This window comes from Rhineura floridana, chromosome 8 (genome assembly GCF_030035675.1).
Source record: "Rhineura floridana isolate rRhiFlo1 chromosome 8, rRhiFlo1.hap2, whole genome shotgun sequence".
Taxonomy (NCBI): domain Eukaryota; kingdom Metazoa; phylum Chordata; class Lepidosauria; order Squamata; family Rhineuridae; genus Rhineura; species Rhineura floridana.
The window spans coordinates 59,521,867-59,534,102 of record NC_084487.1 but is presented as its reverse complement, the minus strand read 5'-3'; the positions used below and the strand labels follow the sequence as shown (position 1 = coordinate 59,534,102).

Below are 12,236 nucleotides of genomic sequence, written 5' to 3'. Positions count from 1 at the left end.
AAACATATTTAAAAAAACAACTTGAACAACTTCTTAAAAAGCAATTCCTGCACAGATGCAGACTTGGGTAAGGTCTCTTCTTAAAAGACTTGTTAAAGAGGAAGGTCTTCAGAAGGCGCCGAAAAGGTAACACAGATGGTGCCTGTCTAATATTTAAGGGGAAGGAATTCAAGCGTTGGTGCCACAACACTAAAGGTCTGCTTCCTATGTTTTGCTGAATGGACCTCTTCCAGACTCACTTCAAGCGCAGCCTCAAATAGAGCTCATTACAGTAATCCAACCTGTAGGTTACCAGTGCATGAACAGTGTTTAGGTTATCTCGATCCAGAAATGGTCGCAGCTGTCTTACCACCAGCAGCTGGTAAAAGGCACTCCTAGGCACTGAGGTCACCTGGTCCTCTAGTGACAAAGATGGATCAAGGAGCACCCCAGACTATGAACCTGCTCTTTCAGGGGGAGTATACCCTTTCAACCAAGCAATTGACCAATTATCCAAACTTGGAAACCACCAACCCACAGGGCCTCAATCTTGCTAGGATTCACTCACGTTTATTGGGCCTCATCCAGAGCACCATCTAGTCCAGGCACTGGTCCAGGGCTTGCGCAGCCTCTCCTGATTCAGATATTACAGAGAAATAGAGCTGGGTACCATCAGGATACTGCTAAACCTCACCTCAAATCTCCTGATGACCACTCCCAAGGACTTCATACAGATGTTAAACAGCATGGGGGACAAGATTGTACCCTGCGGCATCACACAGCACAACTGCCAGGGGGCTGAAAGACAATCACCCAATGCTATTTTCTGAAAACAGCTCTGGAGATAGGATTGTAACCACTGCGAAACAGTGCCTCCTATATCCATCTCAACAAGTTCGCTCAGAAGGATACCATGGTCAATGGTATCAAAAGCTGTTGAGAGACCAAGCAAGAATAATAGGGCCACACTCCCCCTATCTTTCTTCCCATAAGTGTCATCTATCAAGGCAACCAAAGCCGATTGCAACAAAAGAAGTGAAATAAAATCTTAAGATGAGAGCATGGATTTAATAGTCATAGAATCCCTTTTTAGGTCAAGTAAGGGAAATGGGGGGGGGGGGAGGAGGGAGAAACACCACAGACAAAATGCAGGACAACCAAAATGATTTGCCTGCCCGAGCTAAGTTTATGGAAAGAAGCCTTTATAGTAGACTAGCAACACAGAGCTAGGAAAAGATAAATATAATTCAGTGCTTTATTTATTTGACTTGAGCATGGTTCACATATGCATCTTTGTCACAATGACATCAAAGGATGAGTTGCATTTGTGAACAAGCCTCCCAACATCTAACACCTTGCCCATCTCTCACAGCCTGCCCTTGACCCACCTATTCTAAACATCTTGGAAATTGCCTATAAGGTGGTTGTACTTCCAAATACACACCCTGGTCCAGAGATGGAAATACATTAATGGAAACAGGAATTATGGGCTTTACATATTTGTGCTGCATTGCTTCCAACAGAATGTTTATTTGGATATGCATCACGCCTCCAAAAAAATGTATGCGGATGCCCAAAGATGTGCCTCTGAAAGCAGATTCTTCTGAAAGTAATGCAGTGCAGATAGATGACCCAGATTCAGATATGCAGTTTCAGTGTCTGATTCAGCAAGTTACCTGCAAAAAGAAGTTTGCTTCTGTGCACCAATCTTCTCCTCTGGATTTGGTTGTAAATCTTTTAAAGGTCAAAATGCATGCTGGTTACATCACCTCTTTGCAAATGACAAAGTGCCAACCCTTTTTCTTTTAATGTTGGCAACTCTTACCTAGAAAAATTAACCAGTCTAGTTCTCAAATAGCCAAAAATATTATTTATTAATAATTTATGATCTCAACATTCTTAGAATAAAATCCCAACTTTTACACTGGCAAATGAAAGACTCTCCCTTATTGACAATCATGTGCAAGACCTTCTTGCCTATTACACAGGTACACATGCTCACACACACACACTTCCAGTTTTATACAAAAATAAATGCAAGATATTGCATTTGAGGTGAAGCTCCCTGAAGAGTTTGTACAGAGGTAATGCACTGTTTAGCACATATCAATTTTTAAAATTTGAGAATTTACAAAACAATTCTTCTGTTTGAAGACATAACTCTCTCCCCCCCCCAAAAAAAAAATGCAAGCTAAGCTATTTACAAAAGGTAAGGCAAACAAGTCATAATGAGACCCTATGTTGATGGCACCCCAAAAGGGGGGGGAATAGTCACTACAAAGATAGACGTTATCCATTCACAAAATGCAAAGAAACAAACTTCAAAGCATAGACATTCATTTTCTAACCAAGGAAGAAAGTTTACCTCATTTCAATAGTAAAATTAAGCATGCTGCAAATGTATCTTTTGCATAATAATAAAAAAAGAATTACTGAAGAACAGAGAAAAATGACACCCCTTGGGTTGACCTCTTGTACCTAAACTGATGTTGCTTATTGATTCCGATTTAAAACATTTACATCAGTCAAACCAAGCATTACAATGCTCTTAGCAAACAAAAATTCCAAATACATTTGAGTTGAAACCTCTCTTTGGCTCCTCTAAATCAAAATAGAGCAGGGGGACCACAATTAGTCTTCACTGAAGACAACACAATATATTACAAATGCACTGAATATATTTCTCCCAGTCTTACTCAAGAACATGTCCTCATAGTTCCCATTCTCCCCCTAAATGTGTTTGGAAGTCCTCAGTTCCAAGTCACTGCATAGGTGGCTGTTTGTGCATCAAGCAAAAATATGCTGTCTACCTACAAGCAAAGTCTGAAAATTTTCTGGTTGCTTTTCCTGGAGAACTCAGCAAGTACCCTTCCTTTGCAATAGCCGATCTAGACTTTGTAACCTTTTATTTGGAGCACACAGGGCCAACCACTGCTCAAAAGCAGCGCCCACAAAAGAGCTGTATTTCTTTGCTGCTGTCAAAGAAAAGCACTGAGGAATGATCACACGGCCCAAGAATTGGAAGAGTTTGGAACTGGCTGGCACTCACGTGGACTGCAAGGAGTCCACCTGGAAGACATTTTGGTTGGAAGGGGTGGTGAAATACAGCTGCTGGCTGGGCACACGGTTATCACAGGGGCTGTTCAGTCCCAGAGTCCTCTCAAAGTCCAGTAGCTGTCCCATGAAGTTGAAATTGGGTGAGATGTTGGACTTCTTCATCTTGACAATGTCATAGGCGTCGTTCATGGACAAGTTGAGCTTTTGCATCAGGTATGCAACCGTCACGGTGACAGAACGACTGATCCCTGCCAGGCAATGCACAAGCACACCACAGTTTTTCCCACGAGCTTCATCTATGGAGGGAACAGGCCAAAGACAAGAGACATATGATCTATATTCTTCTGTCACACTTCCAGGTGAAACCAAACAGCATGCATGTTAGAAAACTCAGTGAACTACTATTAGAATTTCCATTGTATTCTTCCCACTCCTGTCCCCCATGTACTCTTTGCATAGTATTTTGAAAGCCTTGCTTAGTTTGCCCTCTCAAACACCTATATATTTTTATTTTGACTTGGCCAAAGTCACAACACAGACTCCAAAGCAGAGGCAGACCCTCAACTCAGGGTTGTTTGAACACAGACCTTGAACCCATGCCATCTTTTTATGCACCAGAGCAGAATGAAAGCAAGTTACACAAGCAACAGAATTCAATGGTACAGTCTTTGCTGGGGTGTACCACTCAGCTTACAGTGTGCAATTGAATGTCTGGATCCTCACCAATTACTAAAGACACTTTCTGCATATAAGAGACTGGACCAGCATGAATGGTTCTAGCTTAGACTACTGACATGGACAGTAGGTATTTTTAATTCTAATATGCAGGCTACAATAACAACTGCACTGTGCAAATCTGCAAATCTGCTGATCATGCAATTTGGTTATAGCATGGCTATGAGAATTCACCAAAAGGCCATGTTAGTCTGTGGGAGGGGGCAGGAGTAGCAAGGGGAGGGTTCTGTTCTGCCTCCCCCCCCCGGGGGGCTGTTTGTTGTAATGAGCAGAAATAGACAGCAGCCTGCTTTATCAGGTACAGAAGCAGTTTATGGTGGTTCCTCCACCCACACACCATAAGATGGTCTGTCATTTTTCAAGATGCGACCAATATTAGTTCAATTACTAGATCACAAAAAGAATTCCATGTACATTTGCCCTAGGATGTAAGCTAGTGGGGAAGCCCTAGAATGTCACCATTTTTACTTATTTTTTTTAATAGAGAAGCAGATTGCAAAGGTCTATTACATTTTTCTCCAAGTGTTGTGCAGTGCAGCTGAACAATGGAGGTATTCAGCTGTTTGAAAAGAAAGAAAGAAGTCACAGGGGACAGCCCATTAGGAGAAACAGGATGTCAACATTGCCAGAAAATGGGTTCCTTTGTAATAGGAAATGCATTATAATGCCTGGAGATTAGTTTCTTTGTGGCTCCCAGCCTACAGTTTCTTCTTGCTGGGCTCAGGTTACCTAGATTTTGCTCTATTACCAGTGTCACTCAATCTGATTACAGCACAGTATTCATGGACGGATAACACAATTATCCTCCCCAAAAAGAGTGGTGGTGAGGGGAGCATAATTGAATCATTTCACAAATAGAAGGTAAAAGAAACAGTTCATGTCTAAATTTACTCATTAGCACTTTGCATGTTTTAGGTAATACCTACACTTCTGAGAAAACTGTGACTTTAAGCAACTCTCCAAATTGAATGCAATGGACTTTCTGCCATACAAGCGTGTACAAAATTGCAATCTTAGAGGCTCAGTGGGGCATACTTCTGACTAGATGTTTCTATGATTGCACTGTTTGAGAGAGAAAGTATACCATTCTAACTAGCATGAGGAATCAGGCCAAGGTGCGTTTAAAGAAAAAGGAAAATAATTCATCCAATTAAATATATAATACTGAGATTTCAATGTACAAAATTAGGTTTTAAAAAAATCAAGATCACTTGGTTTCTTTTAAAAGAGTTTTCCTGAATCAAATTAAAAATATGCTGATATATTACTACTTCAAAATACAAATAGGAGTCTGAAATAGCAGCTTCATCTTACAAGCGTAAACTATGCCGGACATAGCTAAACCCTGGGGAAACACAGTATCTTGCTACAACTTAAGATATCTGAAAGCTGAAAAATACCTTAAAAATATAGGACCGTGCAAGGCATATTGCACACAGCACCATCCTATACAAGTCTACTCAGAATCAAGTCCCATTGAATGCAATAGGGATGACTCCCAGGTAAGTACATATAGGATTGCAATCTTAATAATGCTACGGATAAGACACATCAGACACCAATTTTGTTTCTCACCTATGAAAGAGATGGCCTCAGGAAAGAATTGAGACAAGTTTTGGCTCCAGTGGTCAGAGATGGGGATCTGCTTGTATTTAAATTCCCCAGCATTCTCAAAGAGATTGGGCAGGTTGGGGGTGACATTCAAGATGTATTTAATGCCAAACTCTTCGAGAACATCCAAGTTAGTGGAATCCTTGGCACAGCCCAGGTAGAGGTAAGGTAAGATCTCCACTGGGAAGGAAGGCTGGTTGTTGGACAAGGGGCTGCCGTCGGAGTCGGTGGCACTGTTAGGATCTCTGTCAATGTCGGATTCAATGTCTGAAGAGGAGTCGGAGCTGATTCGGAGGCCACCCAAGCCCAAGACTGGCAAAGGGGGAGAACTGCTGCTACATGAACTGTCTAGGTTAGTTTCACAATGCAGGGCATACTCTGCCTGGAACTTGCTGAAACCACCTGGGAAGAAAAGCAAAAAGCAAAATCATTTGGATGGGAGATGGCATTAAGATTCCCCACCCCCACCCCGCAGTTCTATGGCTGGAAGATGCAGATCCAGAAAGCTACACAAGGATGTACAGTTTGGGAAAGGACAGAGCTCCATGACAGAGCAACTGTTGGGCATGCAGAAGGTCTCAGGTTTAATTCTGAACATCTCCAGGCTGAGAAAGACTAATGCCCAAAACCTGGCCACTGCAGGCAGCACTGACCTCGATAGCCCAGTGGTCCACCTCGGGCAGCTTCCTATGTTCCTAACCACTGGAAAGAAAACTGGAAGGGAGCTATACAGGTTGCAAAAAGTGGACTCTTCTAGGAGGGCTGTCTGACTAAGGATTTAAAACAACCTTTATTGCAGATGTTTTGAATCTCCGTCCCTTTGGAGTTCAGTAGAGCAGGGGAATTATGAAAGGAATTGACAGCCGTAAAAATGACAGAATGGAAATGCTGGGAAATAAAAGGCAGCCTTCAAACATTTATTCCTTCTTACAAAGAAGAACCCTGTGTAACTGGAAAGCAAGCTATCCTACCCAATCAATTGATCCAATACTAGCACTAGATATGCCATCAGACAAAGTGAAATAGACCAGATTTCAGGCAGCAAGTTTTGGAGGACCATTAAAGGGCAGGAAATTGTTGCCCCAGGGATATTGGCATCATTTGGATTTTTTGCCTAAGCGATGCAAAAGACAAGCTTTTTCGTAGCCCAGGTCTCATTCTATTAAAGGAAATTATGAGGTATTATGAGGAATAATGAAATAATCCTAACTCAGGGGATACCACAGAAACACCTTTCTTCTGAAAGTCCCCTGATCTGAGGGAAGGGATGGCTTCAGGTAGTCCTCCCTCCCCCTCCATTTCCTATCCAAGATTTTGTAAGAGCCTTTGCTCTTCGAAGAAAGGGAGACAGGAAGTCATTGGATAATTAACTGTCCCTTAAGGGCATTTCTCCTTTGAAGGCAATGCCTTTTAACTTCAGGCAACATAAACGAGGGGCCTTTTACAGCACCACTGTATGGCACAGCGGCTACCAGAACATAAATCTGGAGCTACTGGCTAGATCTGAAATAGATGAGCAAGGATTCTGGCTACCAATTGTTTAAAATCAATAGACGGCTGAGCTGGCGGGGGATGAAAGGATTTTTGTGTGAAAAGGAATGCGAGCTCAATTCCAGTACTGAAGTTCTTGATCGGTTGAGAGGTACTCTGGTCCTCAGTTCTATCCACCCAGAGGCCCACTTTTACATTTGTTTTTTTTTTGTGGGGGGGAAAACTCCAATAATGTAGACGGTCTGTTTTAGGAGGCTAAAGGCACGAGTGGGTTCCTCTACTTTCTCTCTCTCCCCCCTCCCTCCAGTCTCAAGAACTCGTCGAGGTCAGGCGGAGGAGACAAAAGCTGAAGGAAAGAGCTGTCCGGGGGAATCCCCCAGGCATGCTCCCAAAGGGGAGAAAGCGCTGTCATGCCTGAAGTCAAGAGACACCTGTTCTGAGGGCCTTCTGGGGTCGGGGTTTTCCTGAAGCAGGGGACACCACTTTAGAAAGCAGAGTTGTTCCGGAAAAAGGGGGCATAACCCATACCCTGAGCAACGAGGCAGGGGTGCCTGCCCTACGGTTTTCCCTGAAAGGGTTTCAAAAAGGAGAGAGTTGGTGGCGGGACTGCGTTTGCCCACTCTTGCGAGGGGAGACCTCTCCCTCCTTTCTTTTTTCAAATCCGGGGCCATCTGGCGACTCTCGCTGAGTACAATAGGGGGCGAGGACGTCTTGCGCCCAGACTGTGGGGGCTGGCGTCTAGACACTCCCTAGGCGACAGGAGAAGGGGCGGCGGTTACAGAAGACGCCGGATCGTGGGGGGGAGGGAGCGGGCGGAAGTGGGAGATTCCGGGGAACCCGCTCCCGGGCTGGCCCGGAGCCAAACCGATCTGGTTAACCCCTCACCTTCCAGATAGAAGGCCTTGCAGCCGTCGTCTTTCAGGCGCTTGAGCAGCAGCCCCAGGACGGAGTCCCCGGCCGTGTTCTCGTTCCAGTCGCTGCTGCTCTCGTCGTAGAGGACGACGGTGTCGGTTCCGCAGCGGCGAACGAACTTCTCGCGCTCCTCCTCGCCGCTGGCGAAGAGGGAGCGGAGGGGCAGGTTGCCCTTCTGCAGCCGCCGCAGCATGATGCCCGGCAGGGCCACGTTGATGGCCGACTCGATGTGCGAAGACTCGTACAGCTCCTGCGGGCGACAGTCCAGCAGCAGCAGGCGCTCGTTGCCCAGCTCCAGCTGCTCGTTGAGCCACGCCACCGTCTTACAGATCGCCATGTCCGACACGAAAGGAGGAACGGCGGGTCTGAGCGTATCTAGCATGAGGGAAGCCGGAGGGGGGGCCGTGGGGTGCTTCGGAAGCCGCCCCTCTCGCAAGGGCCACGCAAACCACCAGAGCAGGGCAAAGGAAAGCGGGCGCACGACACCCGCCACCCGGGGGCTGCCGCGGAAACGAGGCTCAACCCGGCCTCCAAACTCAGACCGCGCTCTTCCCCTGCCTTCGTTGAACCCCCAGCGGGAAGAAGTGAAGCGCCGACCCAACAGTGCAGCTCTGCGTTGCGAGCCGAGAGCGCTCTCGGGCTATTAGGACCCCCTCTTATTTATTTATTGTCAATGAAGCCCTGAATGAAACTCCCTAACCTAAGCGCTGGTTCTCCCCTACCCCGGTAATAAAATCCAGTTAAATGGGCTTGGACGCCTTTCTTCCGCACAGCAAAAGGAAGTGCATTTCAGTATACAGCTAGCGACAGAGGAACCCTACACTGGTGCCTTGCGTGACTGCTTTGCCTGTCTCTCCCGTATGCAGCTTCCCGTCGCCTGGGTTCCTGCTTCTCACATCATGCTTCACGCCCCCAATCTCCTCCTCTTTTCTTCTTCCTCCTTCTCCCAAGTCTTCTTGATGTGATCAATGTCTGTCCCTTTTAATCAGCCCTGCACACTCTTTTCACTCACTCACTCTCTCCCCCAGGCAGTTCCTCAATGGATACAAACACGGAACGTCTCAATGGATACATTCTCTCGCTCAGCCAATCAGCGCTCGCGGAAGGCCCGTTGCCGTGGAGACGGGCCGGCTGGAACAGGTTGTGTTGATGAATTGTTAATGAGTTTGTCATTCACAAAAACGGAAAGGAATTTCCGCTCCGGATAAGCCGAGTGCAAACAGGCGGCAACAGCAGCTCAGCGGGAGGAAGGAGGGAAAGGAAGCGGGGGGAGGAAAGGGAGTTAGAGGGGAAGACACACAACCGCTAGAGCCGCGCGTCTGGGGCTCGAGTTTCCTTCTGTTAAAGCTCACGCAGAGCAGCCCCTCGATTACACAACAAATAGTCCAATTAGAGCAAGAACAAAAGGCGCCCTCTCAGTCTTCGTGTTTTCGCTACACGAGCGCGCTCCTTAAGGGCACTTCACTGCCGCGCATTTCCTCCTGTGAGCTCTACTGTATTTGTGTTGATGTGAATGAACTTTTTGGAAACCCCCCCCTTTGTGTAATCATTGCAGCGCTGATGAAAATGAAATGCCTTCCTTGAAGAGGCGGGGATGCATTTTGCAAGCGTTAGGGAACCCTTTTCACGCATCTTTACGTAGGTGAAACGGTCTCTTTTCTTATCCGCACACAAACACGTTTTTCCCCCCGCAACAAACACGTATACTAGCAATAACGCATGCGGGTACACGCGCGGGCGCGCACAGAAGCGCTCAAAGAGTCGGGAGACTCGCCGAAAAGACCGGTCGTGCCGGTGACCTCAAAAAGTCAGAAAAAGAGAAAGCGCGCTGACTTGCTCCGCGAGCCACAGATTTTATTCTTCCCTCTGGGCTAGCATACTTAATTGTGGAAGAAGGAGCCGGCTTTTCATTAGCGCGAAGCGTGGGCCGGAGTTAATGTGTAGCGTAGCGGAGAAAGCCGTTTGGCATTTGCAAGGGTGGCTGCTGGCGCTTTAATCATTATTGCCCATTGTTCCCACAGTCTGAAATCGAGGCCGGGAGAGTTTCTCCCCCCCCCCCCGTTGCTTTTCTTCCTATTAACCCTTCCTAGGCTTCCAAAGGAACAATTCCCACATATTAACCCATTTCCCCACCGAGTGACGTCCAACACAAGAAGACCAACGGGACCCAGGAAGTTGGCGCAGCGCGTGGAGAGAGGCATTCTGTTAAAGCCCTATCCTCTGCCCCCTTTCCTCAAGGGGCCTTGGGCGAGCCCCCGGTGGAGCGCGGTCCCGTCCATGTTTGCTCCGAAGCAAGCGCCACTTGCAGTTCAAATCGCTCTTGCTTCCAAGTAAAACACCATTTCTAAAAACAGGCGTGAGTGCGAAGTGGTACGGGAGGCGAACACAGCGCATTGCGAATGCATGCTTCCAGCGAAGGGAGCTGCAGTCCACGGAAGCTTGAGTCCTAATAAACAAATGTGTTAGTCATTAAGGCGCCACAGGACTCCTTGTTGTTTCTGCTGCAGATTCTAAGGGCTGCATGCATATCAGTTGTGCAGGTATAATAGACCTACAACCTGCTCACAGTCTCATTGCTAAACCAGTTTGATGCAAGCGTCCTGGGTCACGCTGGGAACAGGTTCTCGGCTTTTTCCTACCCGAGATGCCTTCCATCCAACATTGCACGATGGAAATAGGGACCATCTTAACGGACTTGGGCTTTTTCTCATTTCAGGGATGATTGCTGGAGGAGCAGTGAAGCACATAGAGGGCTACCTTATATCAAGATATATATATCTACCTTGTTTACACTGAGGGGCAATCCCTCTCCAGGCAGGGACGATGCGAGGAGGGGGCAAGCACTCGCAAACAAGGAACTCACTCCTACCTAGTATATTTTACTCACCAAGAAATATACTTTGCCCAGGAGTTTTTTCTGGTGTCTGTCCCCTCCACCTATTTTTTTTTTCTGATGCAGTTGCTGGTTTCAGGCAGGGAAAGTTACCTGGAGATGTCAGGGACTGAGCCTGGGACCTGAATGCAAAGCAGATGCTTTGCCACTGAGCTACGGCCCTTCCTCCGTCTCCCTCCCCCCCCCAAAAATGGTGCCCTTTTCCCCACAATTGCATACTGCTGAAGGATCTTTTCTTGCTCTGCTGTTTTAACCCACAATAGCCTCCTCTCTGGAGATGTGTAAAGAAAATGACCACCATAACAATTGCCATTTCTTATTTAACTACTTTTGGTCTTCTGCATGGGTGTGCGTGTGTCAGTGGGTGCTTTCATATTGGCTGCTATTTTGTGGGGGGAAATCAATCACATACTGGCAAATTCAGGTTGCACAATTATAGCTGATTGGGAGGTCCTGTGCAACAAACCCACTTCCCCCAAAGACTGGGACTTTTTGTGATAATGAAGAGGAAGGGGAAATGCACTGGGAAGTAGGGGATAACACTTGCTTTGATGCAACATCATCTAACCTCCCCGCAAACAAATTGCAATTAATGTTCATTAAATAGCCAACGTTATCTATTTTGCCTGCAAACAAATTGTGATGAATTCCCAATAAACAGGTCGTCTGGGACTGGGAGCACCCAACATTTTAAGAATGTTTAAAACAGAACATGTAAGAGCACAATAGTTCTGAGATCGCAAAGAGTCTTGTGTATTGATTCCAGTTGCACTCACAGAATCAATTTCACTACACCAAGCAGAGCTTGGAAAAGTTACTTTGCTGGCTGGGGCTGATGGGAGTTGTAGCTCAAAAAAGTAACCTTTCCAAGCTCTGACCAAGGATAGGGAAGCCGTGGCCCTCTGGATGTTGTGGAACTTCCACTCCCATTATCCCAGCCAGAATAGCCACAGGTCAGGGATGATGGAAATTGTAGACCAGCAACATCCAGAGGACCACAGGTTCCCCACTCCACAATACACAATCATGCCACAATAAATATATTAGGCCTTCAAGGCAGCCATTTTAGACACTCTTACCTGGGAGTAAGTGCCACTTCGTGCAGCAGGGCTTATTTCTTAGTAGATATGCAGATTATTGTGCTGTAAGGCTGCAGTCCTATATTTGTGGGGATCTCCAATGGCTGGTAGACCCATTAGCAATTTAGTAAATTGGCAGAGCTGAGCTTAGTGTAGCTTGCTCAGTGCTCTGTGCTGCATGGGTGTGATTTTACCTGAGAGAAAGCAAGCTTTTACCTTGCTTTAAATCACTCTGACTTAGACTTGGTTTCAAAATAAGACAAGACTACTTGATTAGTAGAAATACATACTGGATAGGAAAGGTGCTATTTCTGTCTAGCTGACTAAGGTGGAAGCTGCAATGACCATGCCTGGACATTGCCCCTCGTGCTAGAGGAGGGGAGACTAAGAGAACATGGCTCCTTCTCCTTAGGTGGTCAGCAGAGGAGAGAGAAACAGGAAGGTGAGTCAGAGGTGTGAATAGCTCCCTGAGACATATC

The 12,236-nt window shown here is 46.4% G+C and overlaps 1 protein-coding gene across 1 annotated transcript; it reads right to left on the bottom strand.

Moving 5' to 3' along the window:
• Nucleotides 1-1,826: 1,826 nt before the first annotated feature.
• Nucleotides 1,827-9,249, bottom strand: DUSP6 (dual specificity phosphatase 6). The gene is made up of 3 exons (XM_061639599.1): nucleotides 7,759-9,249; nucleotides 5,347-5,784; nucleotides 1,827-3,332 (listed from the first exon to the last, which is right to left on the bottom strand). Exons 1-3 carry the CDS (start codon nucleotides 8,165-8,167, stop codon nucleotides 3,025-3,027), a joined length of 1,155 nt encoding a protein of 384 aa, XP_061495583.1. The 5' UTR covers nucleotides 8,168-9,249; the 3' UTR covers nucleotides 1,827-3,024.
• Nucleotides 9,250-12,236: the final 2,987 nt, after the last annotated feature.